Below are 27,912 nucleotides of genomic sequence, written 5' to 3'. Positions count from 1 at the left end.
ATGTCCTGAAGGTTCACCTGCATTCTGCAGTGTGAGGTCAGTGTAACACCCAAGGGGCTGCTACATCTCCCCTGCCTTGTAGTGCTGTAAAAGTCATCACTACAACCCAGAGGGACCAGTTTTGTCCTGGGCTACAACACGGGGGGGAATTCACAAGCAGAGTCCCTCTGGGTTCTTCATCTTTGCTTTAGATCCACTCATACATAACAAATTAATCACCAGCCAACAAGAACACTAAGCTGGCTGCAAATATGTTGCCTGCCTAGGTGTTTATATGCTACTTAATGGAGCATAGAAGGAGCAGAACAGAACCATTTTTCAGATGCTGGAGATAATGATAATAAATAATAATAAAAAATGCAGGGGCACATGCCAAACCCATGAGATGTCGAGGGAAGACACTGGCTGTAAGCAGAAAAAAAAAAAGGCAGTCCTCAAAAAAAAGTCCTCAAACAGAGATACAAAAGTCAATGAAGTAAAAACACCATTAAATCAAACACTTTGTATCCTTGTCAAGCTCGCTCAGGATTTAAGACAACACTTCCAGAGTGTGCTTAGACTGCTTATTTTTTTTTCTTTCTTGTAGATATGCACACCCTGAAGACTACTTCCCATATGGGATTTATGATCCTGACTGTGGTAACTTGGGATTTCTCCCTGCTGTCTGTGATCACATCACTCAACACCTCCTGGACAGCACCAGATATCACAGGGATCCTGGCAGAAATCCTTATTTTACTGGATCACAGCAGCATGATGCCTGCTGTGCCACCACAGTATTTGCAACAGGAGGCTCTGGTTTTGTGTTGTTCTCCTTAGGGTCCTTGAGTTGGGGTGAAGACTGAAGAGATGATATCGAGATCATTTTAGAGTAATCTGCAAACGACTCCACAATCCTGGGTCTCAGTTCAAGCCTTCTTCATGTGGAAAACCCCATAATAGGAAAAGTCAAAATCACAGAATAAGAGAATAGTTTGGGTTGGAAGGGACCCTGAAGATCATCCAGTTCCAACCCCCCTGCCATGGGTTCCAACGTCCCACTAGACCAGGTTGCTCCAAGCCCCATCCAACCTGGCCTTGAACACATTCAGGGAGGAAAAATATTGCAAAATAAGAGTCCATTTGTGCAAAATAGAAGCTGGGGTCCAAAGCTAGAAAGGAAAATGCAAACACCCCTCTCTGAGAGCAGAAGAACACCTGAACATCCCTGCTCAGACACTGAGAGATGGTTCCCTGGTACAGACAGAGGATGCTCCTGCCATACAAGGCTCTTCACAGCTTATCCTGACACCAATCAAACTTCAAACATCAGACCCAGCTCAACCCTGGGTTGAGTGCAGAAAGACAGAAGACAATGCAGAAAGAAGGGATACATCTGTGTGAAGGAAGAAGCACTCCACACCTGGGATAAGGACTTTGTCATCCATGAAAATAAAAAAAAAAAAGTGAGTAGAGAGAAGCAAGGGCTGAGACAGCCTGACACAGCATTGCTAAAATGGTGATGATTTCACCCCAAAACCCCAAATAGCCCAGGTGAGTAAAGAAAAACCCACAGAACTCACCCATCAGTTTCATCCCACAAGATGCAGGTCTGGTTGGTGGTTCCCTGCCAGGAGAGAAAGGAAAAATGAAGGACATCAGTGTCGTGTCCTTTAGCAGGTATTTGGAGCAACTAGAATGAAATATTCAGGTTCTGTAGAACATCTTCCACTGCTCTAAGAATGCTCTGTGTGGACAGCTGCAGATCTGAGTCCTTGGAATAGCTTCTTCCACCTTTCACTTGAAAGGCAAGAATAAAATGGGCCTGAGATTGTTCTGTAGAAGGATTTTCTCCATCTTTTCTTATTCAACCTACCAATGTTCTTCCTTTTTCCTTCACACCATCCTTTTGCTGCTCCCTTCTGGAAAGCTGGGGGACTCTCATGGGATGTGGTATTCAGAAGAGCCCCAGCCCTACAGGAGGTGGTCAGGTGTGCTTAAAGTCCCCTGGAAGAGGCTTGCCAGGGATTCCAGCATCAGCTGTCTCAGCCCAGTTTGGAAAATCCTTCCAGGAAAGTCCAAAGCAAAGACCTGACAGATCTGATATTCATATTTCAGAGCCTCAGGAGGACATCTGAAACCCACAGCAAGAAGAAATCCTTGGGGTATGTAAGTGTTCATCACATAAATCTGCTCAGGGTTGAGCAGGGGAACATGGAGGGGATCTTTGACTGCCTTTTAAAGCACTGATGACAACAAAAATATGAATATCTCCAGTACTTTATGAGGACTACAAAAACACTGCAAATTAATGGTAATAACCTTCCTCCTCCCTCTTCTCCTTCTCAAGGGAGCTCCAGGTTACAGCCCCTTTTTTTTAATGAGTTCCCCCTTTTCCCATGATGATGCCCCCAAGGAAATGGTGTGGATTTGGGACAAGTACATCCATGTTCCCAGTGCTGTCACCCTCCTCCTGCACTGGCAAAGCCTGAGCCAGGAGCAGAGAGCAGGGAAGGTTGGCAGGGCTGAGCATCCTTGTCAGGGAGAGGACACCAACACGAGCCCCATCTCAGGGTGACAGTCGAGTGCCTCTGCCTTAAGGGACATCAAAGAGAGGTCTCAGGAACCCAACCAAGCCACCTCTTTCCTTTTCCCAACACATCTTGGCTCTGAAGGAGCAAATCCAGGAGCAGGATGGGTCCCCAGGGAAGACTTACGTTGTACAGGTGGGAGAATTCAATTTCCAGAGGGGTGAGGAGGGACCTTGGTAATGGCTTTACAGTCACAGAGATGACTTTGGAGTTCAGGACAGTGCTGTTCCTAGGGAGGAAAAAGGAAACAGATGGTTTAAAAGGGACTGAGGGATTTTTGCAGAGCAAGTGAATCCCACTGCATTCATCACCGGTGGTGGAAGGTTTAGTGTGCACTCTTCAGAAGGAGTTGGCCCTATTCAAAGGCCATCAGACACTTGTTGCTGTTGGACTCCTTCCTCTGCCCTTTCATCTCCTCTCACAGCCACTCTACATTTATTCCTGCAGTAATTAGACTGGGTTTTTTCAACCACATTAATCCCTGAAGCCATCGGACTCAAAGGCTGCATATACCCTGGTACTAAAACAGTTCTGGGCCCATTTTCTCTCCCTGATGTGAAGGAAAAAAGCTCACTTTATGCCCTTTCAGAAGCAACAACCCTGTTTTTTCCCCTCTTAAAGCCTGGCTTGATCTGCACTGCAGTGCTGGGCAAGCAGCACATCTGTAAGGCAGCACATGTGTAGTTCCCTACTAGAGTTTGTACCTCCATCCTCTGAGGCTCAAAAGCAAATGGAAAGAGGTCAAACCTTTCATGTGGATGACTAAATGTCTGTGAGAGACAAATACTATAATAAAGCTGTCTCTTCTAGCAGATCTCACTGTCAGGAGAGGCAATAAGGGAGGAGATATCTCCCATACCTGCACTTCTCCTCCCTAGAAAGTCAAAACTTTTGTAGAAACTACACTGGTCATCTACACACATAGAGGGTTTCCTGGTGTTTCTGCAGCAGGAAAAGACTTGGGTGTTTGAAGAAGCAAAGGTTGTTTAACTAAGAAAAAATTTCAACCAGCAGTGGAAAACTCTGCCCTTTTCTATTTAGCATGAAAAATTCAGTAGCAGAGTGCTGCTTCCAGCCTTTCCTGAATCCATGGGTAAGGGAAATCTTTCCCCATCTGAATATTCTACAGGCACTGACAAAATTTTTCAGTTTTTTTTTCTTGGGCTTGTCTTCTTTTTACAAAAGAATTATGTGGAGAAAGTTGTACAATTCCTTAACAGCAATTGGCTTTAAAAACAAAACAGAACAAAAAAAAAACAACAAACAAACAAACAAAAAAAAACCCAACCAAACAAAACATCACAAACCAAAACAAACAACAACAAAACAAAGAAAGCAAATAAAAATGAAAAAGAAAACACTAATAAAAATACCCCCAAACCACCAAATCTTAAAAAAAACCTCCTTTGAATGATCCATGGAATTGGAAGTGAATTCTCAGAAAATCGCTATTCCACCAACAGAAGAGGGAACAGCAACACTGTTTAAGCAGGTTAATGGGAAAAAAAAAAAAAAAAAAAGGAAAAAAAGAAAACAAAAACAGAAAAAGAGAAGATTAAAGGACAAATATCAGGCTACAAAGAAAGAGTAAAGGGGAAGTCAATGGGAGTAAATATCAACTCGAAGCTTTGCAATGGAGACAGCTGCAGAGGAGTTGAAAATGGGAGCACTGGTAAGCACTGGTGCAAATCTTCATTAGCAGCTGGGGCTGTAAGGGTCAGTTCTTGATTCAGTGCTGCTGAACGTTTGCAGGAACAACCCAAATGACACAGAAACATCTTCGGAAGGCTGCAGACCACATGAGGATTGATGCAGTAAAGCAAAGCAGAAGAAGCATTTGATTAAAATTTTTTTTTTCTTTTTTTTTTCAGCTTGGCAAATCATTAACATGCAAAAGCTTCTCATGGGCAGGCTGGGAAGGTTCTTTAATGACCAAACAGTCAGAACCCAAGCAGAAGTCATCCCAGTGCATCCAAGAGTCAGGAAAGGCATTTGAGCTTGGAGAGGGGAAGGTCTGTGTGCTGAGCTACAGGCTCTGCTCCAGGGAGCTGTGACCCAAAATGTACCCAGGAAGATTGACTGCAGAGTAAAAAGCTGTGACAGAAAGGACAGAAGTGATCCTGGGCAGGAGCAAGGAGATGGAGCAGTCATCTTCTCTCTGTACCTCTCCTTGTCAGGATGCTACTGGCCTGCTGGCTTCAATTCCACTTCAAGGTGGGGAACCAGTGGAAACAGTTCAAAAGAAGAGACATAAAATTGATCCAGGTGCTAGAAAACCAGACAAAAGGTGGTTGTTGAAAGGCAAGTCTGACAGGTCCCTGCACGGGGGGGATTTTTCAGTCGCCCACCTGAAGGCCCAGTGCCTGGAAGTAAAAGTCAAACGAATTCAGCTTTAAAATAAGAGACAGCTTTCTAGCAGAAAAGGTAATTAAACATCTGAGCAGCTTGCCAGGGGGAGGTGAGGGACTCAGCATCAAGGGGAAGCTTTCAGGAAGAAGAAGAGTTGCCTCTTGCAAAAAGGATGTCACAGCCCAGCTTCTGGGAAGAAAACAAATCACATCCAAATTTGGCTTGGGCAGGAGGTCAGGGGAGCTCAGAGGGCTCCTGGTGGCTGTAGGGACTCTGCAAACAGCTGTAAAGATGCTGTTTGGTACATGAAGCTACCAGGTGCCAGGCTGTTGTCTCTCCAGCTGCTGCCCATGTCCTCTCCAGCAGTGTCCAGCTTGAACCAAGCATCACTCACCTCCCTGGATTGAAAAATCAGGTACCCTCTGCATTCCACCACAGCTGCCAAAAAAACCACAGGGATCTCTGGATGCAAGGGTTAGAGAAAGATGTGGCTCTAATAAGGAGTTGCTGCTTGGGGGAAGGAAATTGGGACAATTAAGAAGAGCCCAGCTGATGATGTTTGCTGAATTAAATCTATTTATCCTTTTTTTTCCCCTATTTCTTTTAGGGAAAAAATTACTCTGCATCGAATCACTGTGGTCAGTCCCAGGATCTGGGTCCTTATTGCTTGTGTGTGCCCTGGCATAACTTCTCTCTTTTGTGGTCAGAAATACTTTCCATATTTTTAGAAGTATTTTTACCCCATAGGCAGGTGCTGTATGGCTTCAGGGTTATTTAAAGACATTCCTCTTTTCATTGCTGTGTCCATTTCTATGGTGGTGAAGCGATGAAGTAAGAGGTACTTTTATGTTGTGGGTTGGTTTATTTTTTTTTTTTTTTCCCCTTTTGAATCTCCACAGGTGATTCAGGACTCTGGATCTTTTTATAGGGGAATTGTCCTTTAATTAAGGGATGTCTTCAACCAGAGCTCCTGTAGGGAAGCTGTTCTGAGACTGTGGCTGCTGCAGCTGCTGATTATCAGAGCCCATTCAGTGCCTGACCAGAGAAAGCTGAAATACCACTGGATCATTTGAGCCAATGATGTTTATTGCCCTTCTGATCTAATTCCCAGTGCTGTAATGGAAGATATTACAGAATACAGTTGGATGGCTTGCTAATTCTTCTCTGCACTCACTTGCAGCTCTTTTGCCATTGCCCAGTGCTAAATCTGTAGGTATTTAAATGATCATCAGTGAGGAGAGATGCCCTGGTGTTTGTGGTAAATGGGCTCACGCTAATCAGTGCAGAACAGATTTAGAAGGTGCCTTAGGATGCTTAATTTACTGCCTCAGTACCAGCCTGGGAAAAAAAAAAAAAAAAAAAAAAAAAAAAAGGGAAAACAAAAAAAAAAAAAGAAAAAAGAAGAAGAGAGAGACAGAGAAGAAAAAGAAAGGGAGCTAAACACAAAAGCTTCAGTGCCCAAGGCACAGGGTTGACATGTGCATCCAGGCGTGCTGCTCTGCTCCTCTCCTCTCTCCCAGCTTCTCTTCTGCTGTGATGCTCTGGGAGGGCTCGGTGTGGCTGGCAGCTCCTCAGCAGCTCAGGAGGATGGGGACAGCTGAACAAGGCACCCTCCCCCCCATCTGTCAAGCCCCCCCTTAAAAAAACAACAACAGCAACAACAAATCCCTTGTGATGAGGAGGGCAGCGTGCGAATCCATCCCTGGAGGATGAAGGGTGGCAGGCAGCCAGCAGGCAGGGATGTGGCAGCTGAACCAGCACCGTGCTTCCCCTGGATTCTGTGCTGCACATGGCTGGAAAAATCCTTCCTGCCATCCTGTCCTTCCTGCTATCCCATCCTTCCTTCCATCCCATCCTTCCTGCCATCCCATTCTTCAGCCATCCGGGTGAGCAGTGCCTGCCCGACCCCACCTCAATGCGCAGCATCACTCAGGGAGGGATGAAAATCTTTGCACTGTTGAGTCAAAATCTGTCTTGTTGCACCCAGGGAGCTTTGCTGGTTGCCTGAAAGACCAGGGCTCTGCAGCCAAAGGGATCAGCAGGAAAAGCTGATGATTTCCCAGCTGCTCAGCCCCTCTTACCTCTGGAGGGAGAGGATGTTGCCCACGTTCCGGTACAGCACGGTCCCCACCACGAAGACAGAGGAGTCATCTGATGCTGCAGGACACCAAAGGGAAGGGAAAAAGACAACAGCACTGAGGCAATCAGGATGTCTGTTCTCACCAGGGTGCAGATTAGACCTCTCATGGAGGGTATTTTCGTTGCATGGCCAATAGCAGCATCACTACTTGGGGTGCAGTGCTTGCTGTCACCACACTGGGTCTCCACCAGTCCCAGGGATGGGTTTGATATTTTTGGGATGACCTGGTGCCTCAGGAGTCAGTCCTCACACAAGCCTCACTCATCCCCAGTGACCAGCCTGGTGCTCCCTTTTTCAGAAATCCTGCTAATCCCTCCAGCAGAACCACAGCAGGAAAATTTCCAGGGTGGAAAGGTCTCCTGCAGCCACCCCCAGGCATTTGGACCCATCTGGAGCTATTGAGCCATCAGAGGGAAGAGTTGTGCTGGGCCTGACAAGGGCTGCTGAGAAGGAGAGACATCCCACTGGGCCTGGTCTGATCCCACAACTCGTGTCAAGCCTCAGGAGGTCGTGGGGTCCTGAATCATCTGTGTGACCTCTGGGTACAACACTTGACCTCCAGGCACAACACTTGACCTCCTCCTCCTCCTCTGCCTTGCAGTACCCAGCTGCAAAAAGCAAGAGCTTCTCCCTGAAAAAGTACAAGCTGCAGCTAAATTTTCAGGGGGAGAAAAAAGGAAGTGGCTGGGGGAAAAACAGAGCTGAGGAAGCCAGGAAAAGGACCTTGAGGTGGGGCTTCCTTGATGTCCCAGGTGAACTTAAACTTCACCCACTCCATCAGAGCAGGGCAGAGATAACTCCATGTGTCTGTCTTGTTTTTGTGGCTCAAGTAGGGTAGCTGGTGAAAACAGAACTAGGAGAGACTGGCAGGCAGGTTTGCAGAGCAGTTGCTTCTTTAGCAAAGGATTCTGCTGCCTTCAGAGAGAGTTTTCCCTCCTTGTGCTCAGAGAATGAGGTAGGGAATTTAGAGAAGCAAGGTGTGCTCCTGTGAGGCTGTGAGCAAGAAAAGCTCTCAGCCCCCCAGGCTGGGTTATCACAGCACCCTCCCAGGAAAGCAAAGGATCCTGGATGTAATAGAGGTGGGAGGTTTTCTCTTTTGGTTTGGGACAGATCTTTGGCAATGCTACCCATCAGTCCTAGAATACAAAAGAAAAAAAAAAAAAAAAATAAAAGAACTCCTCTGCCAGGCTACCCAACTGAAACCATTGCTTTCTGGTCATGTAACATCTCCCCAGCCATGTTCCTTCACATCACCCAACTACATGAATTAGTGCTGGACTTAGGAAAAAAAAATCTTTATTGGAAGAGTGACCAAGCTTTGGAACAGACTGGGCAGGGAAGAGGTGGATTCACTACCCCCAGAGGTGTTCAACAGACACAGAGACATAGAACTTCAGGACACAGTCTAGTGGGCATGGTGGTGTTGTGTTGATGGTTGGATCTGGTGGTCTTAGAGGTCTTTTCCAACCTTAATAATTCTATGATTTTGAAATCAAGTGTGCCAAGTCAGGTCTCAGAAGTGAAGGATCTGGTTTGGGTCTCATTGAGCTGCCTGCCTCCATCACTTGCTCTTTTTTTCTTGTGGCTAAGGAAAGTTGAGGATCAAAAGTGACAGAGGTTCATCTCCCCTGTTCATCACTGAGTCAACTCTCAAAAAATAGAGACCACTGGTGAGGGCTGCTGAAGAAGACAGAGGCAATACAGCCCTGAGTGGAACAGGGCATCACAGGAAGTTGAGGACAGATGGGAAATTGGGTTCCATAACTCCACAGTGACTACAGCTTGGGGCCCTATAGCTCTTCTTGAGGATGTTTGCAATGGAAATCTGGAAAACAGCCCCATGGGGAAGAAGATGAAGCCTCTAGGACAGTCAACACCCCCAGAGCAGAATCAGCTCTGCCTGTGTCTGGTGCCACTAGTTTGTCCAACAAGGGATTAAAGTATTCCAAAGGTTTCCACAGGCTCATTCAACAAGCTGTAATAACCCTCCCAAATGTGCTCCAACTTCTCCCAGGAAAATGATGCTGTGTTCAAGGCACAGCAAAACACAGGGAGTGTTGGATGTGGTTTTTGATCTGCCAGTGACTCACTGTTTACCCTTGGGGCTGTCACTTCACTGGTTTGGGGCTTTGGAGAAATGATGGTTGTGTTGTTTCCATCCCCAGTAGGGAAGCCCATGACAAGAGGTCCTGGTGTTGACAAGAAGAGGGCAGAGGTCTTCTGACAGCAACAACTCATGATCTCTGGCCTCTGTCCCAAGGAAGGACAGCACAGCCTGATGCAGCAGCCAGCAGCTTGTCCTCTCAAAGCCAGAAAACACCAGCACATCCACAAGGAAAAGCCAGCACCTCAGTAAGAGGCCCAGCTTAAGGTCCTGCTTTTGAAAACCCAGAGCTCAATCTGGCCAAAGTTCTCTGACAGAAGATAATCAAGATAAGCACCTTAAATACATTGGTTCCTGGGACCTGTATCTAGGTCAAGGATGGATGCTCCACCAAAATATCCCAGAACCTGTAAGGTTTCTTTTGAGATCTGGCACTGCACCTTCCATTTTCTACAGCTGTGGAGCCAGTGAGCTCAGTGATAAATGCCCATTCTGAGGGCAGAAAATTTCACATATCTGTCATAAAACCACAATCTGGAAAAGCCTGTCCATGCAGCTGACCCAGCTCCATCAGTTGCTCAGCGTGACATGGGGACTCCCAGCTGCTTATCCATAGATCAGAGAATCACAGAATTGTCATGGCTGGAAAAGGTCCCCAAGATCATTGTGTCCAACCATCAACATCCCCTTCCTCACCAAAAAAAAAAACCAAACAAAAAAGAACAAAAGAACCCACCAGCACCATTAGAGCATGTCCTGAAGTGCCACATCTACAGTTTTTAAATATCTCCAGGGTTGGTGACTCCACCACCTCCCTGGGCAGCCCATTCCAATGCCTAACTACTTTCTCAGTAGAGAAATTCTCCCTATATCCAGTCTAAACCTCCTCTGGTGCAACTTCAGGCCATTTCCTCCAGTTCTGTTGTTATTCACTTGAGAGAAGAGCCCAGCACCCACCTCCCTACAATGTCCTTTCAAGCAGTTGTAGAGAGCAAGACGGTCTCCCCTCAGCTTCCTCCTCTCCAAACTAAACAATCCCAATTCTTTCAACCTCTCCTCACAGGACTTGTTCTCTGGACCCTTCCACAGCTTGGTTGCCCTTCTCTGAACTTACTCCACCATCTCAATGTTTTTTCTTGTAGTGAGGGGCCCAGAACTGAACCCAGCACTGGAGGTGCAGCCTCCCCAGTGCTGAGCACAGGGACCCCATCACTTCCCTTCTCCTGCTGGCCACACCATTCCTGATACAAACCAGGATGCTGGTGGCCTTCTTGGCCACCTGGGCACACTGCTGGCTCATATTCACCCAAGTGTTGACCAACACCCCCAGCTCACCTGAGCCCCTTTCCAGCCACTCTTCCTCAAGCCTGTAGCATTGCATGGGGTTGTTGTGACCAAAATGCAGGACCTGGCACCTGGTCTTGTTAAACTTCATAGAATTGTCCTCAACCCATTGATTCAACCTATCTAGAACCCGCTTCAGAGCCTTCCTATCCTCAAGCAGATCAATACTTCCACCCAACTTGATGTCATCTGCAAACTTGATGAGGAAACACTCAATCCCCTCATCTGATGTCCCTCTCAGGGATGCATCCAATCTTGGAAGGCATCTACAGCCATGTTTGCCCACATGGCCATGCTCCTAGGTGACAGAACCATGCCCCTTGGGCACCTTCCTTTCTTGCTCTGGTTAATTATACCTACCTGGTACCCACAGTGACCAATCCCTACCCCTAATGGTAACCTGGTGTATTTAGGGAGAGGCATGAGGGACCCATTTCAGCACACACCATTTATTGCAGAGGATTGGGAACTCAGCTCAGCCCCAACACACAGCAATGACAGAGTGACCCAACAAAACCAGGCATATCTCCAAAAGTTTAGAATTCTGAGGAAAAAAAGCCCCCATCAGTTCAGTGTTGCCCTGAGTTTTTGTGCCAACTCCTGCTCTTCTATAAACGTGTTGTTCGTTTAGAAGAAATACATCCACATCCAGGTACTAATCCTGCCCCTGGACTTTTGTGATGTGTTTAGGTTTGACTCTTGGTCACCTGAAAACTTCATTTACATTCAGCAACGCTTTGGGTGACCAGCCTTTTGTGAGCAAATTCTTTGGTGAGTTGGAAGGAGAGTTTGAAGACCAAGCAAATGGGAAGAACCTCTCTTAGAAAACAAAGAAGAAATATTCTTCTGGAGTGTCCTACTTGGACTGCCTACCTGTCAGCCCTGAAGACAGGATGCTTTTGGAGACAGTGACCTTGTCCTCTGAGTTCTTGGCCCAGTCCACCATGCCTCTCCAGCCTTTCATGGGGAAGGTGATGTCAGTGGCTGCATTGGCAGGGAGTTTGTGAATCCCAAGGACTAGAGGGATGTGAGAAATACAAGCAGTGAGCAAAGCCAGCTTCAGTAAATCCCTCTCTGCTGAAAAAAATCAGCAGAGACAGCAGTGACAGATGTGAGTGAGGCTGAAATTCGATAATGGTGATGTTGCCAGTGCCTGAAGGGGACCTACAAGGAAGCTGGGGAAGGACTTTTCATAAGGGTCTGTAGCTACAGGAGAAGGCAGAAAGACTTTAAACAGGGAGGGAGATTAAACAGAGGGGAGATTTAGGTTAGATAGAAGAAGAAATATTTTTTCTTAGAGGGTGGTGAGACACTGGCCCAGGTGGCCCTGAAAAAAACGTGTCATAATTCCATAACTCCAGGATTCCCTGGAAGTGTTGAAAGACAGGTTGGATGGGGAGCAACCTGGCTGAGTGGAAGGTGTCACCGCCTATGGCAGGGGGATGGAACTGGATGATCTTTAAGGTCCCATAAAACCCAAACTACTCAGTGATTATATGATCTTCAGGTACTATTTCTGCATGAAGGAAGATGACACCAACTGTTAGGACTTTCCATTCACTGAAAGGAATTGCCTGCACTAAACCTGGAGTCTCCAGGAGTGGCTGTAGCAGCTGCTTAGAGAAATGTGAGAAAGAACAGAGCAAGACATCTCTTGGTCTGGTCTCCCTGCTTCCAGCCATCAGCAGGATTTCCTCAGCTAATGGCTGTATCCAGGTCATCAGCTTTAACAGCCACCAATGGACCTCTCATTTGTCCATTTTCTAATCCCATCGTGAACCCATCTGCACTTTTTGGCTTCTGCAACATCCTCTGGCAACACATTCCATGCTGTGAGTGGTCACACGGCATGGATCAAATCCTACCTGCTGTTTGCTTGCTGCCTGATCAATTCCTAGGCTGCTGTGCAGCTCTTGTGTTGCAAAAAATAAAAGAAACCAACTAATTCTGCCCAGCTCATCATCTGTTCTCCATTCAGGATTCTGTAGATATCTCCCAGATCTTTCCAAGAACTTCACACTGAAATCTTAACTGACTTGGAGGAAAACCACCCCATATTTACAATCACCCATGTCTTTCCCCAGACCTTTTAATGTTCCATCACCTTCTGTCTTCCCTCCTGCCCACCCCAGAGCCCAGGTTATGCATATTTCACTGTAATTAGAGCTTCCCAAGATGGGAAGTGCAAATCAACTCACCCAGATTGTCTGTCACTTGGTAGGAATCCCGAAAATCTTTCATGCGAAAGCCGATGACATCAATGAAATCCTCCACCAGCCTGAACAATTCCTTGGCATTTGGCCCTATCTGCAGAAAGAGGGAGAATATTTAGTAGCAGAGATGCTGTAGAGCACAGAATGGGTTTGTCTGAGGCAGAGGTTTCTCTCCTCACACGTGTACTGGGAGCAGAAATTGGACTTAATGGAATACTATGGAGCTCTGAAGAATGAGGGCAAAGAAAACTTAATAGGAATCCTAAAAAAAAATAAAAAGAAAGAGCAAAAAACCCTAAGATGGCATTCAGATTGATAAAGCTTAAGGTTGAGAGCAATATCTCAAAGCAAAGGAAAATTTCTGGGGCTCTCTGAAGCAGAAGATAATCTGTACATCTCTTTTTCCTTAGCTCTGCTAACAACAACTCAGATAAGATACTGCTGATGTTCATTATGATCTTGTTCCCACAGTTAATTGAAGAAGAGAAATGTTTTAGGACAGACTCTTAGCAGCCATGATTTCCTATAGCTCCACTTTCTTTCTTTCCAGACCCATTGACTGGAGTATTCGGCCCAACCAAGTTGCCAACAAGCCAGAGGCATTTTGCACATCCAGAGATGCCACGCCAGAGAGTGAAGATGTGTCCATGTTGGTGAGTTGAAGTTTTGTCCTTTGTCAAATTCTGAGAGCCTTTCCCAAGCCTTAGAATTCCCTGAAACTTGGGGATTTTTATATTTTGTCTGAGAAACATATTTGGGCTATTTCTGTTGGTGTGTATAAATATATATATATGTATATATAAATTATCAGCTGAGAGGGAGCACACGGAACATTACACAGAGTCCATTTTTCTACCACACAAGATTAATTTTGCTCTAGATCACATAATCCTATCCAAAAAATTATCCCCAGCTGGTTTTGTGCTTTTCTGTTTTGCTGGCAGGACCTCACTTTCCAAACAACCCGTTTGCCTCTTCTTGGGACCAGACTGTCTTGGAATTTCTCTGCCTCTTTTTCTTTCCCGGGTGCTTCCCTGACAATGAAGATATTTGCAATAATTCTTCTTCACCTGTATTTTACCAAGCTAACACAAGGCTGCTAAACAATAACTATTTTTCCAGTGACACAGCTCATAAAAGATAATCCATCTGGAATGAGCCCAGATGACTACCTGCCTTTTCCTCAAAGAACTTTTCACTCAGGAGGCTGAAAAAACACCACAAGAAGATGAAGAAAAAGCATGAAAAAAAGCAGTTCAGCTCCTTACATCTCCATTTTTTTTTTCCACCACTTCCATAACATTTTTGGCTCCTCACCAGAATCCAGACACCTCAAGGTGGCTCAGCAGGGATGAAGGGAAAGCTGAGGACAAGAACGACAGGAGGATGGGATGGAGGCAGAAGGAAGGCTGAGCTGGCAAGTTCATGGGCAAGGAGTATGAACATAAGGAGGAAAAATGAGTGAGGAAGCTGTTTTTAAGAGTTTTATATTCTATAAGATATTGAAATCAGAAAGTCCAAAGAAACACTGGCCATCATCTTTGAAGTTTTTATGGTCAACACAATCTCCTCAAGAACCACAAGAGCTCTTCTTTGAATACTTTTCTGGGTTGTTTGTTTGTCTGGGTTTTTTTAATCTCCCTTGAAAAAAATCTGTGCCTGGCACTGGGTTGTGAGACTGTAATGATCTCAGGTTTACTTCTGATGAGCAAACAGGGAGTTAAAGACCTTGTTTTAAACAAATTGGTTAATCTTGGTAAATTTGGGGAGTGAGGTTGGTCCAGCAGCTTCGAAGAAGAAAGACAAAGACTGCAGAAATCTCTTGTTAATGAGGATTTCTCTGTCCTCAAGTCCTTGTTTAGGCTGTTGTCTTGGCTTCCACTAAAACATAAGCCAGGCAAACATTCTCCCCATGATGGTCCCACTCTTCGTGTAGGTTATGATCATGTTGGCATCAGGCTGGGCTGTATTGACCTGTAGGTTCAAAGAGAAGATGGTACAGAGAAAGCTGGTGGCAAAAAATTGCCACAGAGAGTAAGCTGTAGATGTTTTCAAGGGGATCAGCAGGGTTTCCCTGTTGTCATGACAACTTGAAAGTCTCCTCTGCCCTGTGCTGAAATATGTACATTCACCTGTAGGCTTGAAACTGATTTTTTGGTCACATAATCCCAGAGCCACAGAATGGTTGAGTTTGGAAGGGACCTCAGAGGTCATCTGGTCCAACCTGACTGCTCAAAGCCATCCAGCTGCACAATATCATTTCCAGATGGTCCTTGATCTCACCCGGAGCCAGACCACATCATCATCTTTTTCTTTATGCAGTGGGAAATCAGCAGATCTCAGGGTTAAGTGAGGAGAACAGGTTCAAAAGACTTCCCAGCTCCTGGTGGAGTTTCTGTTTCATGAATAAACTGGATTCAGGTCACTGTCTCACGTTCTGGGCTGCCAACAATTTTTCCAACACCTGCAACTAAGAGGGTTTTTCCTAGAGGATCTCCCTTGTTGGTGTGAGTGTAGCTGGTTTCTGAGGTTGCTTTTTGTGCTGGATGATTTTTTCTTGATTGTTTGGTGTTTCCAGACCTCTGCAAGGAAATTTTGTAGCTGAAGCAAGTGGTTAAAAAGGAACTCTTGTGTTCTGATCCCCATCTGTAGGTGGATCAGAGGACTGATCTCTCCCAAAGGCTGAGTTATATTCCTTGTCCAAGTTCTTTTTCAAGCTGGTGTTTCTGTTCCAAGATGCAATGAGGAATAAACACGGAAGGAATAAGCATTAACATGGACCCATCCACCAGAGCTGCTGGTCTGAGGCAGAAATATTTCACTCTGATGGGATCCCTAAAGGTTGGAGTGAGATGACAACATTGAGCAACCCAAGGACTCACCAAGAGAATTGGAAAAAGACAAGGAAAAGGTCTCACAGAAGCCCAAAAGGGAGTTCAAGTGGGCCAGAAAAGGCAAGGGGCATATAAGTCAGAGATAGAAAAATAAACAGCTTGTTCCCTGATACACGAGGCTTTAGCAACAGGATTATGCAGCAGGATCCTTAACACTAAGAAGAGAGAAATAAAGCAAAATACAACTGAATTCTTGCTCACTTCATTCTGAGCAGAATCAGAAGCTCAACTGAGCAGAACCCAACTCTAAAGTATAAAAATCCTGTTTGTCCTGCATTTATTTTTTAGCCAGGAAACCCATGTCATCCCATTTCTGGAAAGAAGAAAAGAGGGGAATTATGGCAATCTGGGAGGGTTACCTACTCCAAACCCTGCCTGACCTTTGAGAACTGTGCAAAATTTGGTATTCAGCCTGTTTTTCAGTGTTCTTCATGCAGAAATAACCCTCACCCTCACAACCAATTGTGTGAATCAGCAGGTTGGAAGGGAACCCTGAAGCTGACCCCAGGTGACTGTGTCTGGATTGTTTGTTTCATCATAAGACTTATCCAAGGAGAACAGTGGTTGGAGTTATTTTGAGGTTTGTAATTGAAACAGAGATGTGTTGCACATGAAGCATCATGGGGAAGAAGAGCTAGGAGATCATGTAGATACTTGGAAATTCTCCTTGTCATGGCTCAAGCCTATGCTGAAAGCTTGTCTTGTTTCAGGGAAGATGCTGAAGGTTCATACCAGTTGAGCTTCCTCCCATTTTTCCCGATTTTCCTCCGATAAAAGATTGCTGATGATCTGGACAAAGTTCTGGAGAAGGAAGACAAAAGGGGGGGGAAAAAACCAAAACATGGTTAGCCAAATGTAGGCTAGGAAGATCACAGTGATGCATGAGAAATGTGTGAGAAACAAACATGCTCCAGGAGAGTTCTCCTGGATCCATTCCAAAGGGTCCCACAGCATTCCATAGTCCTCTGCCCCCAAGGATGATAACAGCAAAAAAGGACATAGTTTTTTCCCAAAGTCTTTTTCCCAAGGTCTTCTTCATTTTGACTACTATATCTGATAAGGCATTGGGCTGGGAATATGTCTTGTATCCACTGCTAAATATTTTTAGCAGATTAGGTAGATCTCTGTCAGAAACTGGTTAAAAACAGATGATCTTGCCTTGTACAAATTCCATCCTATCATATTTTCTACTATCTCTGTTATTTGCATCGTAGGAAAACCTTATGATCCTTTTTATTCTATGACCAGTCAAGAGAAGCAATGATGGATCAAGAGGATGTTATGCATGGTATTATCTTTGCACCACACTACAGAAAGGAAGGATATATTTCAAGACAATTGATTTTTTTTCCCCCTCTTTTACCACTCATTGCAAATCCTGTAGGATCAGTTCAGTGTTTCAAGTCATACACCCATCCCAAGGCATATCCCAAGGGCAGATCTTGTAACCACTCCGCATGCAGCTGCTGAAACTGAAACCCTGGGATGAGAAACCATCAGGGTCATCTTACCTTTAGCCATTAGACTGCAATCCCTTCCAAATAATATCCTCATATCAATTAGACTCCACACTGAAGTGCTATCAGATTAAAACAGTTCTGAGTGACTTTGGCTTTTCAAGTTCTTTTAAAAGAAGTCAGAGAGAACCACCTCAAACTGTGATTTTTCTTTACATCCAAAGACAATCATAGAATCATAGAGTTGGCTGGGTTGGAAGGGACCTCTAAGATCAAGTCCAACCCTTGATCCACTCCCGCTGCAGTTCCCAGCCCATGGCACTGAGTGCCACATCCAGGCTCTTTTGAAATATCTCCAGGGATGGAGAATCCACCCCTTCCCTGGGCAGCCCATTCCTATGGCTGATCACCCTCTCTGGAAAGAAATTCTTTCTAATGTCCAACCTAAACCTCCCCTGGCACAACTTGAGACCTCTTGTGCCCTCTTGTCTTGCTGAGAGTTGCCTGGGAAAAGAGCCCAACCCCCCCTGGCTCCAACCTCCTTTCAGGGAGTTGGAGAGAGTGATGAGGTCTGCCCTGAGCCTCCTCTTCTCCAGCCTCAACACCCCCAGCTCCCTCAGCCTCTCCTCATAGGATCTGTGCTCCAGTCCCTTCACCAGCCCAGTTGCCTCCTTTGGACCTGCTCCAGCACTCAAATCTCCTTCCTGAGCTGAGGGGCCCAGAACTGGACACAGGACTCAAGCTGTGGCCTCCCCAGGGCCGAGCACAGGGGCAGAATCCCTTCCCTGGACCTGCTGGCCACGCTGTTCCTGATCCAGGCCAGGATGCCATTGGCCTTCTCAGCCACCTGGGCACACCAGCTTGTCGGATCAGCATTGTATGAGATCCAAAGGAGGTACAAACCTTGAGCCCTGTGCATGCACACACACCTGTAACCATCACCTGTGGTCCAGGTTATGGACTCCATCTCACCTGCACATCCCCAGAAGTTGGGCTGTGATAAGCCCTGCGGAAGATTTCTGTCACGTTCCTGAGTACATCGATGGTGGACAATAAGTCCCCGCTGTAGCTGGTCCCATCCTGAGATATTTCCACAAGGTTTTGGAGCACTTCTGACAGCCCATCTCCCATCAACCCACGCTGAGCTTTGGCAAGATGATCCCTGGTCTGAGAAACACAGAGAAACCTGACAGACATCTTAGGGACAGTGAAAGCCAAGCTAATGAGCTCGGGGGAGGAATTGCTGAGGGAGGATTTTTGACCCTTCTTGTAACTCTGAGTGCAGGTTGGATGAATCTGACAATCTTTGCTGGCCTGAGGAGCCTGTGGTATTTTAAAAATGTTTGGAGAGCAGAAGTGAAGTTTTCTGTTGAAAGGTGGTGTGTAAGTTCAGAAGAATTTATTCTACCACCCAGACACTGTTCTTCTTTGTAACCCAAGACCAGCTAGCAGAAGATTTTTGCCCCAAACCCTTAGTTTCCTATTACTAATTTGGAACAGATTGTCCTGAGTAGGAGAGGACAGTTCTCAGAAATTCAATGTTCTCTTAAGGCAAGCCACAGGAGACCAGCAAAAATCATCACGAGGATGAATTTAAAACTAACAAAAATAAGTGGCTTGTTGAAAAGTGATATAGTCACAACCATTTACCTTTACAATATCTTATGAAAGACCTGGTAGGGCCTGGACTCTGCCAAACTAGATTTTAAAATACCCAGTGATGAACCATTCCTTGCCCATGGAGTGCCCATGCATCACAAGTAAAGCAGAGAAAAACAGGAAAGCATGGAAGAGCTGGCATCTCCTTTTCATATGGAAATTCTGTTTTCCTTCTTTTTTTTTTTTTTTTCTGTAACTGTAATAAGTATTCGGTGGGATCCCATTGAGCTGAGAAAGGGGTCTTCCTTACCATCATCTGTATGTTTCTGTAATCAATAGAAACACACTTGATGTATGTTGGTGGCTCCCAGTAAGCTATCCCTTCTTCATCTAGAATGCATCTTCGAAGGATCAAGCCTGGAAGAGGAAAGAAAGGATTATGGGAGTGAGGACAGCAGGATGAATAGCCAAACATCTTCATAGAGGTCACCCAGAACTGGTCAGTGCCTCCATGGAGGCACCAAGGGCACCTGGAGATGCCTGAACAACACGTGCAAGCACATAGGAGAGATTATTTTTATTCCCTTCTCCTGAATTTTCTTACTGAGGGGCAAGAGAGCAAAAGGAATGGTTAGTGGACATGGGTAGTCAAGGTGAAAGAAGTTTTTTTTATCTGCCCTGGAGGACAGAAGGGCTCAAGAAATCCTCCTCAGGTGGCATGTTCTGGTGCTTGCAACTAAACCAGCCCCAGGGGCTTGTGCTGCCCACACAATAATAATAAAAATCCAACAGCACCATCTTTGCACCAGCTGAAAACCTCTGGAAGCTGCTTGCAATCCTCCCCCAAGCCTTTCCTTAGTTCCTCCAATGAGTTTTGCACACACTTTACTATACAGATGGACAAACCACCTAGGAGGAAGGGGAGAGGCATCACCTTGCTCCAACAATGATGCTGCCATTTGAAGGGTCTCTGAGGAGCAGGCTCTGCTGGCTCCACCATCCCTTTATTACTGCTCAATGTCTCAGTGAGCTTGCTATGGCTACAGCCTTTCTTCTAGGTTATCACTAGGGATGCCACAGGCAAAATGAACTGCAAGGTTTGTCTGTAACCAACAGTCTCACACAAACAGCATAAAATCTCCACGTTCACTACTGAAGCTGCTGCCCTCCCCTTTCTGTTTCTGCCTGGGAGTGAGCAACATCCAGCTGAAGGCAACCTCCACCACCACCATGTGTCCTGGGGCCTTGGGGGACAAGTGGCCACAGTCAAAACAGACAAGACTTGGATGTTCTTATCACTTCACAGCACCATAATTAGACCATCAGCTTGTCCACCTGAAGATCATAGAGTCATAGATTCTTTGGGTTGAATAGGACCTTAAAAACCATCTAGTTTCACCCCCTCTGCAGGGGCAGGAACACATCCTACTAGAGCAGGATGCTCAAAGCACCATCCAGTCTGGCCTTCAACACTTCCAGGGGTGAGGCAACAACAAAAATATGTTTTATAGAGCTTCTATGGTTTCTAAGGAGAGAAAAGCCCCTAAGTGTGAGCAGACAATGCAGTTCAGACTTCCTCCTTTCAGATATTTTCATCTTTTCTGGGCAGAGGAGACAAATATATCAGCCAAGTCTAGAGGACTCTATAAAGCTCCTTTGTGGGAGAACACACCACTGTAACCCTTAATTACAAAGCTGTCCAAGGTTAGGCAGAAGGTGGATGGGTGACCACCTCAGCTTCTCCAATTTGAGCCAAGGAGTCGTTCTTAAACAGTGAAGGACCATGAGACCCAGAATAAATGTATCTCTGTGTGAAGGGAAGGCCATTTATTTGTCCTCTCCTCCCCCAGTCATCTCAAAAGCAAAAGACAAAGGATACTCTGAAGCTGGGACAACTCCCCAGCCATGGCATGGAGTCATCCTTACCCGTGGCATTGCGAGGACACCGGACGGCTGCAGCATCCCCCGCGGGTGTCTCTTTCCAAACCACAGAAGCAACAGTTTCCTCATCACAGATCTCGTGGGGCTCTGCATGGAAGGGAAAACTCCAATGGTAAAGCCCCCTCCTCAGGAAGGACGTGGAAAAAGGGAATGGAAAAAGGTAACAAAGGGAGAACGGTCTGGAGGGAACAGAACGGCGGTGGGAGCCAGGAGACCTGGGGGTGAAATCCCAGCTCTACAGCTTGGCACATGGGCCCTGACAAAGCCACTTAACCTCTCTGAAATTTGCTCTGCTGCTCTGAATACTGGGAATCCATCCATCCTGAGGATTAGCTCCCTAATTTGCATGTAACAACCTGGGAAAGTCCACTACCAAGCTTGCCTTGCCTTGTGTCAGCTCTTTGCAAGAAAGCTGTTGTTGCTACACCCTACTAATGAGTTTTCTTTTCTTGTTTAATGGCAGATGTCCCCCTTTTATGGGAGAACTCCATGGCTCTTGACTCCTTGAATCCTTCAGGGTCACCACCTCAAGGGCTGGATGTGTCTAGAATGATGCTCAATGTAAACAAGTTGGAGCAGGAATGAAGAAAGAACAATAAATAGAAAAAAACCCAAGATGAATATATCCCCCAGGTTAGAATCATAGAATTGCTCAGGCTAGAAAAAACCTTCAAGATCATCACGTCCAGCCTTGTCCTAACCGTATTACCCTATTCCTGATAACCCACCCCCCAAGAACTACATACAGGAGATTTTTTTAACAACTCATTTCCAAACACTACTGCAGAGTCCAGGAAACTGCAGGAATATGTTTGGAGTCATAATAGAAAAAGGTCTTTTAAAGGAGGTTTTGGGATGCTGCTGTCTGTGGCTGGAGCTGAGTTGGCCCCCAAGCTGGTGGGACCTGGAAAAAAAACATTCACTGCAGGAGAGCTTTGTGCTGAAATCTCATGATTTCCATCATGTAGAATGGAGGGAGCCAGGATGATGCTGTTAAAACTATTTATCACTCCTGAGAGTGGGCAGAAGAATAAATTATATTTAATGTGTTTCAATTATAGCTTTTATTTATCATGTCTGTAAAACTACCAATAAAAAGGAGGCTGACTGCATGCCTGCAACTGGTCAGGAAAGTTAAAAATGGTGGCTGGCAGCTGCCTGCTGAGTTTCCTTCCCATGCAGGAAAGTGCTGCCCATACCAGGGTCCAGGGGTGCCAGTGGAGACATTCCAAAGCTGTAGAAAATTGCTCATCTGCCATTAAAAAGGAAAAAAAGGGACCTCTTGAGTTTTCATGTTTCTCTGAACAGAGCTGTAGAGCAAGTGATGACCTTGAAGGTTTCCTTCTAGAAGGGTTGAGCAATAGATGTGTTGACTTAGATCATTTCAGGAGCTGCATCATGGAGTAAATACTTAAGAATGAACTCATCTGGATCTACCCAGAGCACCAACCTGGCTATGGGGAAGGCTCAAACCTAAAATTTTGGTCATGGGAAGTCCTATTTCTTTGAAGAACTTATGCAAGACCCAATAAGATGCCTACACATCTCCTCAAGTCAAGCTCCAAGGCTGTGGCTTCACCCCCAGCTCCAGTTCAAATCCAGGTTCCCCACAAGTAGGCACTGACAATAAACAACTAAATGCTCTTTTTTTGGCAATAGATACTCCTTCCCCTGTTTTAAAGTTCCCTTTTTGAGTCATTACCATTGTAATAAAGTCCCAGAGGGACAGCAGGACCCCTGCTATGCTCTGAAATGGTGCAGAAATCATAGAATCATAGAATCATAGAATTAGCTGTGTTGGAAGGGACCTCAGAGATCATCAAGTCCAGCCCTTGACCCACCGGTGTGGTTGCTAGACCATGGCACTCAGTGCCACATCCAGGCTCTTTTTAAATGTCTCCAGGGACGGAGAACCTACCACCTCACCGGGCAGCCCATTCCATTGCCTGATCACCCTCTCCGTAAAGAAATTCTTTCTAATATCCAACCTAAATCTCCCCTGGCACAACTTAAGACTGTGCCCTCTTGTCTTGTTGAAAGTTGTCTGGGAAAAGAGACCAACTCCCACCTCGCTACAACCTCCTTTCAGGGAGCTGTAGAGAGCGATGAGGTCTCCCCTGAGCCTCCTCTTCTCCAGGCTGAACACCCCCAGCTCTCTCAGCCTCTCTTCATAGGGCCTGTGCTCGAGTCCCTTCACCAGCCGGGTTGCCCTCCTTTGGACCTGCTCCAGGACCTCGATATCCTTCCTGAACTGAGGGGCCCAGAGCTGGACACAGGACTCAAGCTGTGGCTTCACCAGGGCTGAGCACAGGGGCAGAATCCCTTCCCTGGACCTGCTGGCCACACTCTTCCTGATCCAGGTCAGGATGCCATTGGCCTTCTTGGCCACCTGGGCACACTGCTGGCTCCTGTTCAGCTTCTTGTCAATCCAGACTCCCAGGTCCCTTTCTGCCTGGCAAATAGTCCATATCCCAAGACCTTATGACTTCTGTAGATAAGGGGTGTAGAATAGGGGTGGAAAAGAAGTAGTTTTATTTCTAACCTGTTGACATGGAACCATAGGACACCAAGGTTAAGTCACCCATGCATGTGGTGATGGGGAGAGCTTGGGGCAGCGTTGGACCAGTGCTGTGACCATGGTCACAGATTCTTCCCACCAAAGGAGGTGGTTCAAAGGAGGGGGTGGGGAAAAGGGTGAGAAGGTTGGAGCACATTTAGCTACAAAAGAGAGCTCCTCAAAAAACCAGAGAGAGTGCAAGCTCATATCTGACTGACATCCCCTTTCTCCTTCTCTGATTTGACAAACCCCACTGTTCTCCCTGAGGACTGTTGTGGATCACAGTTCTTTAGAAATACAGGTTGTCTGGCATTGTCTTGCCAGAGAGTGCAGAGGAAATTCCCAGCCTAGGAGGGAATCTTTTCTTTTTTTTTTTTTTTTTTTTTTGATCTTTCTTTGTAACAAAATCCTCCTTACCATTTGCACAGGGAGATTTTAATTACTAACCCAGTTAAGCTCAGTTCTTCTGTTCAAATCCAATCATGCCAGCATTTGATACTTTATTGAAGACAAACTGAGCAGGTTTATTTTTAGCCTTTTTAGCCTCCTTTTCCTTCCCTTCCAAATTACCAACTGCAATGAGCCCCTTCTGGTTTTGAACCCTGGCAGGGCTCAGTCCCCAAAACTTGCTTTTTCCTTTTGAAGGGAATCAGCCCCTATGGAATGTAAAGAAAAATTTGGGATGGCAAACACTGAATCTGAACAAAATCCCCATCACTTTGCAGACACCACCAGACAACCTGATGTTCAGATTTTCTATGGCAAGGGACAGCTTTGTGGCTGAGCCAGAAGAGAACCTCACCAGGACCTGTTAATTGAGAGGCACAGCTTGTAAGGAGAGGTGATGTCTTTTATTAAAGTGTAGCTGGAAAGAGTGAATATGGTGTCTTCTTTCTGTGTTATCTTCATGCTAAATGAGCTGAAACTTCCACGCTGAAGTGCTTTGACTTTTATCTTTGTCTTCAGCAGTTTGCAAGGGAGGCTGGGAGGGACTTGGCCTCAGCACAGCAGATGCAGCCTCTGAAACATCTGCACCAAAACTTCTCCCTCTGTGTGGAGCTCCAGACTGTCTTTTAGGGAGACACCCTGTTTTATTAGGACTGCCATGAGAGGCCTTTCTGCCTCTGACTGAGATGTTCTCAGAATTAATTACCCTTTTGTTCAAAAATAGAGAGGCCATTACAAGCAGTGGAGTTTAACTCCCAACACCACAGGGACCACTGACTCCACATCAGCAGTTTCATTGGGTGCTTCAGCTGAGAGTAAGAAATAAACCCAGTGCAGACATCTTTCCTCTGGCCTCTTTTTAAGATCTGGGAGACAGATAGAAACTTCCCCACTTGCAAGTACTTGTCCCTGTTGTCTTTTTTCACATGAAACTCTATTTTTTTCCCTGTCCTACACCTCACTTGCTCTTTTTCTCAGGTGGTTGCTTCTTATTCCATTTTTGTAGCTGAGGGTGAGACTGGGTAAGGCTCTGACTTATACATAGACACATCTGTCTGTTTGAAAAATTAAGTTGTGTTCAGGTCTCCTGGAGGCTAGCTAAAGGGTAGGAAAACACTGCAACATCCTCAGAACTCAGTTACCTCATGCTGGTATCAGCTTTTGATATCAAATCTGGTGACTTTTCCTATTATGACTCCATAGCAAGGAAATTATGAAAACCAAGCATGAACTGAGAGGACTTACCAAACATTCACTGAAATCAGCATGGTCACACTGGCTTGGGAAAGAATTAAATGAAGTCCTTGATGCACCTTGTACCTGGGTTATTGGCAGGATCCAACTAGATAACAACCCCTTGTTGCATTCATCTCTCTGAAACAGGAGACTCTTTCCAAAAATCCCTGCCATGTCTATTCAAAGGAAAGTGTGAGGGTTCTGGGGTACATACCAGGACACTTTCTGTCATTGCATTGCTTATACTCTTCCTTGGGGCCTTGGCAAGTCTCTCCACCAAAGAAGGGTCCATAGCACACACGGTCCCGTCTCTGAGTCCCCCCTCCACACGTCGCGGTACAGCTGCCCCAAACTCCCCAGGCTTGCCACTTCCCATCCACTGGAGACAACAAAAAAAGGGAGAAACATCTTGTCACATCTCAAACTTAATCTGCAAGAGAAGGAGGGAAGGTCCTAAGGTGAACACTGAAACATAGGCTGAGTAAGAGCATGGCTTGGTGGGAAGGAAGATCTCCACCTTTGGGTCTTCGGTCCTCAAATACACAAAATCTGTTTGCTCTTTCCCATTGTTCCAGCCTTTTGAAGAGTGTTCTTGTGTTTCTCCTCAGTATCCTCATCCCCTGCAAAAAAAAACCCCAGTCCTATCTCTTTCCTTGGGCTCAGATTTGGGGCTGTCCTCATGAATACCTCTTCAGGTGGGCAGGGGTTCAACCTGCCTGGCAACCATGCCCATCAGCCAAAGGCCATCAGTTGAGTTTGGTTTGGATGTAGAACAAATGTGTGAAAATCAGTCTTCCCAGAGAAAGTCTGTCCCAGGGATTTAGAAAGACCACCAGTGTCTTTGGACAGGAAATCATGAACATCAACTTCCACCCATTTCCACAATGCACTGTTTTTTGTGCCTCAGAAACAGGTTTGGAAAATGTTGTCTCATTCCTCTTGTACCTTCTCCCAACATCTTTACAGATGGAAATGTTAATTCTTTTACGTGAACAATGGCATTTATCAAAATGCTACTTCTTTTACATTAACAATGGCATTTATCAAAGTGCTAAAGAAATGTTAATTAGCCCTCACAACAAGCCTGCAAAGTAGGGAAACATTCCCCTCTGCTGCATCACAGATGGGAAACAACAACTCAGTGACAGAACTAGAGCAAGGACCTAAGTCTGCTGACTACTATTTGAGTTTAAATTAGGAGTTAACCCATCATTTTGGGTCGAATAACTCCTTCTAGTAAAGCAGGATCCCCTCTCTTCTTCCCCAAGTAGGAGAAAATTGTCAAAGAGGAACAGCACCAACCTCTGGTGATTAATTTGGTAACACTGTTTGCAGTGGAACACCTGATATCTACCTCTGAAATCAATAGGATAAAGCTGTCTAAAGAAGAGTGAGGTCCTTATTGTTTCTATAAGCAGCAAAGAGGGGGTGAGATGCTCAAAGGCCAAAACCTACTAGAAAAAAACCTACATGTAAAAAAAAAGTCCAATACCTGTTTTAAGTGCTGTTTATTCTCTGCTGCAGATGGTGAGGGTAGGGATTCTCTTGAGGAAACAACTATGCCAGGCTGAAGAGCTACTGGATTCTATTTTTACCATCTGGAGAGAACACCACTTGTTCACCTGAACATGGTATAAAGAGTTCCTCAAAAAGCTGAGCTATTTCTGGCTGTTCCTGCTCTCTTGGAAAGGGGTGGAAGACCCTCTCAGTCTCAGGGGTCCACTCCTTCTCAGTCCTATGGTCTAAGAGGTGTGGAGCACCCAGGGGGAACCAGGGAATGGGCATGGAGAGAAGCATGGAAAGAAAAATAAGTTGCTGACCAATCTTGAAGGTTCTAAGTAGTTCAAGAATTCTTTCCAGATCAAAATATTTTCCAAAATATTTTCAGCTGACCCAGTTAGTCCTTTTGCAACGGACTCCCCAAGACTTCTGCAATAAAGGGAGCACACTGCACCTACAGCTCTATGGGGTTGATTTAAGTCTGAGAAACACAGATTTCTGGTGTTAGGTGCACTCTGGTGTCTGCTTCAATTTTCTGTGTTTTTCATGCATGAATTGTCTCTCCTGGAGCCTATGAAGACAAGATGATTATTCTGAATGGAAGGTACTGGCTACAACAGCAGAGGCAGGAGGAATTACTACATTATAGCTGTTGTTGATGATTTTGTTGTTGTTGTTATTATTTTAAGGCACAACTGGATGAGGACAGGGACAAGTCTTAGAGAGGCATGAATCAAGGCTTCTTTCTGCCAGACCTTGTCACAGATAGAGGTCAAAGCTGTGATACCTTGGTAGTTGCTTCCTTTTTTTTGCTTTAACTATGAGTTGTGAATTGGTAGGAGAAAAAAAAGAAAAAAAAAAAAAGAAAAAAAGGAAAAAAGAAAAGAAAAAAAAAAGAGGAGGAAAGTTGAAGCACTGGAAAGGTTTAATTGAGATTTATATATATATATATATTTTTTTTTTTTTTTTAACACATGCTGAAAACTGATATCTAAGTTTAGAAAGACAAATTCCCTGTGGGTGGTCACTCACCTCTTTGGGGTCTTCTAGAGCATTTGTAGCTATGGATTTTGGCTTTCATGGTATCACCCACAACCTCCTTATCACTGCATTACTGGCAAAAACTCTGTTGCCCCTCCCCATAAAAACCAGGAGGGGATTTTTATAAAACCTGCTTGGAACTTCAGAAAAAGATGAGCCAAGAGAAAGTCATTTGCCACTCACCTGGGCATTGGCGGAGGAAGCAATCCCTGGTTTCCACCCAGTGTCCCTGGCATTCTGCTCCCCCATAGGAGGGTCCATTGCATTCCCTGGTCCTCTGTTGGGTACCGTTGGAGCAGGAGGCTGAGCAGGAGCTCCAGCTCGACCATTCATTCCAGTTGCCATCCACTGAGTGGCCCAAAGAAAGAAAACAGAGCGGAATGTGAAAATCGCTCCCTCTTGGAAGTTGGGATGTCCAAGAGGCTCCAGCCTTGGCCAACAAGGGGGGTGATCATGGAGCATAGGGGACATCAAGCAGAAGTGCAAACAACAATTTTTTTTGACCCTCTGCAACCTCCAA

At 45.5% G+C, this 27,912-nt stretch overlaps 1 protein-coding gene across 1 annotated transcript in view; it reads right to left on the bottom strand.

The window, feature by feature from the left end:
• Positions 1-27,912, bottom strand: part of ADGRB1 (adhesion G protein-coupled receptor B1) — a 295,541-nt gene that overhangs the window by 104,596 nt on the left and 163,033 nt on the right. The window contains exons 7-17 of the mRNA XM_071736934.1: positions 27,576-27,740; positions 25,066-25,230; positions 20,597-20,698; positions 18,981-19,087; positions 18,044-18,238; positions 16,347-16,415; positions 12,706-12,814; positions 11,381-11,524; positions 7,001-7,076; positions 2,697-2,799; positions 1,563-1,606 (exon numbers count right to left, since the gene is read on the bottom strand). Coding sequence (XP_071593035.1) covers positions 1,563-1,606; positions 2,697-2,799; positions 7,001-7,076; positions 11,381-11,524; positions 12,706-12,814; positions 16,347-16,415; positions 18,044-18,238; positions 18,981-19,087; positions 20,597-20,698; positions 25,066-25,230; positions 27,576-27,740 — 1,279 coding nt within the window. The remainder of the gene's footprint in view (positions 1-1,562; positions 1,607-2,696; positions 2,800-7,000; positions 7,077-11,380; positions 11,525-12,705; positions 12,815-16,346; positions 16,416-18,043; positions 18,239-18,980; positions 19,088-20,596; positions 20,699-25,065; positions 25,231-27,575; positions 27,741-27,912) is intronic.

Source organism: Heliangelus exortis, chromosome 2 (genome assembly GCF_036169615.1).
Source record: "Heliangelus exortis chromosome 2, bHelExo1.hap1, whole genome shotgun sequence".
NCBI lineage: Eukaryota > Metazoa > Chordata > Aves > Apodiformes > Trochilidae > Heliangelus > Heliangelus exortis.
The sequence above is the reverse complement of the archived record's forward strand: the minus strand, read 5'-3'. Positions and strand labels throughout refer to the sequence as shown.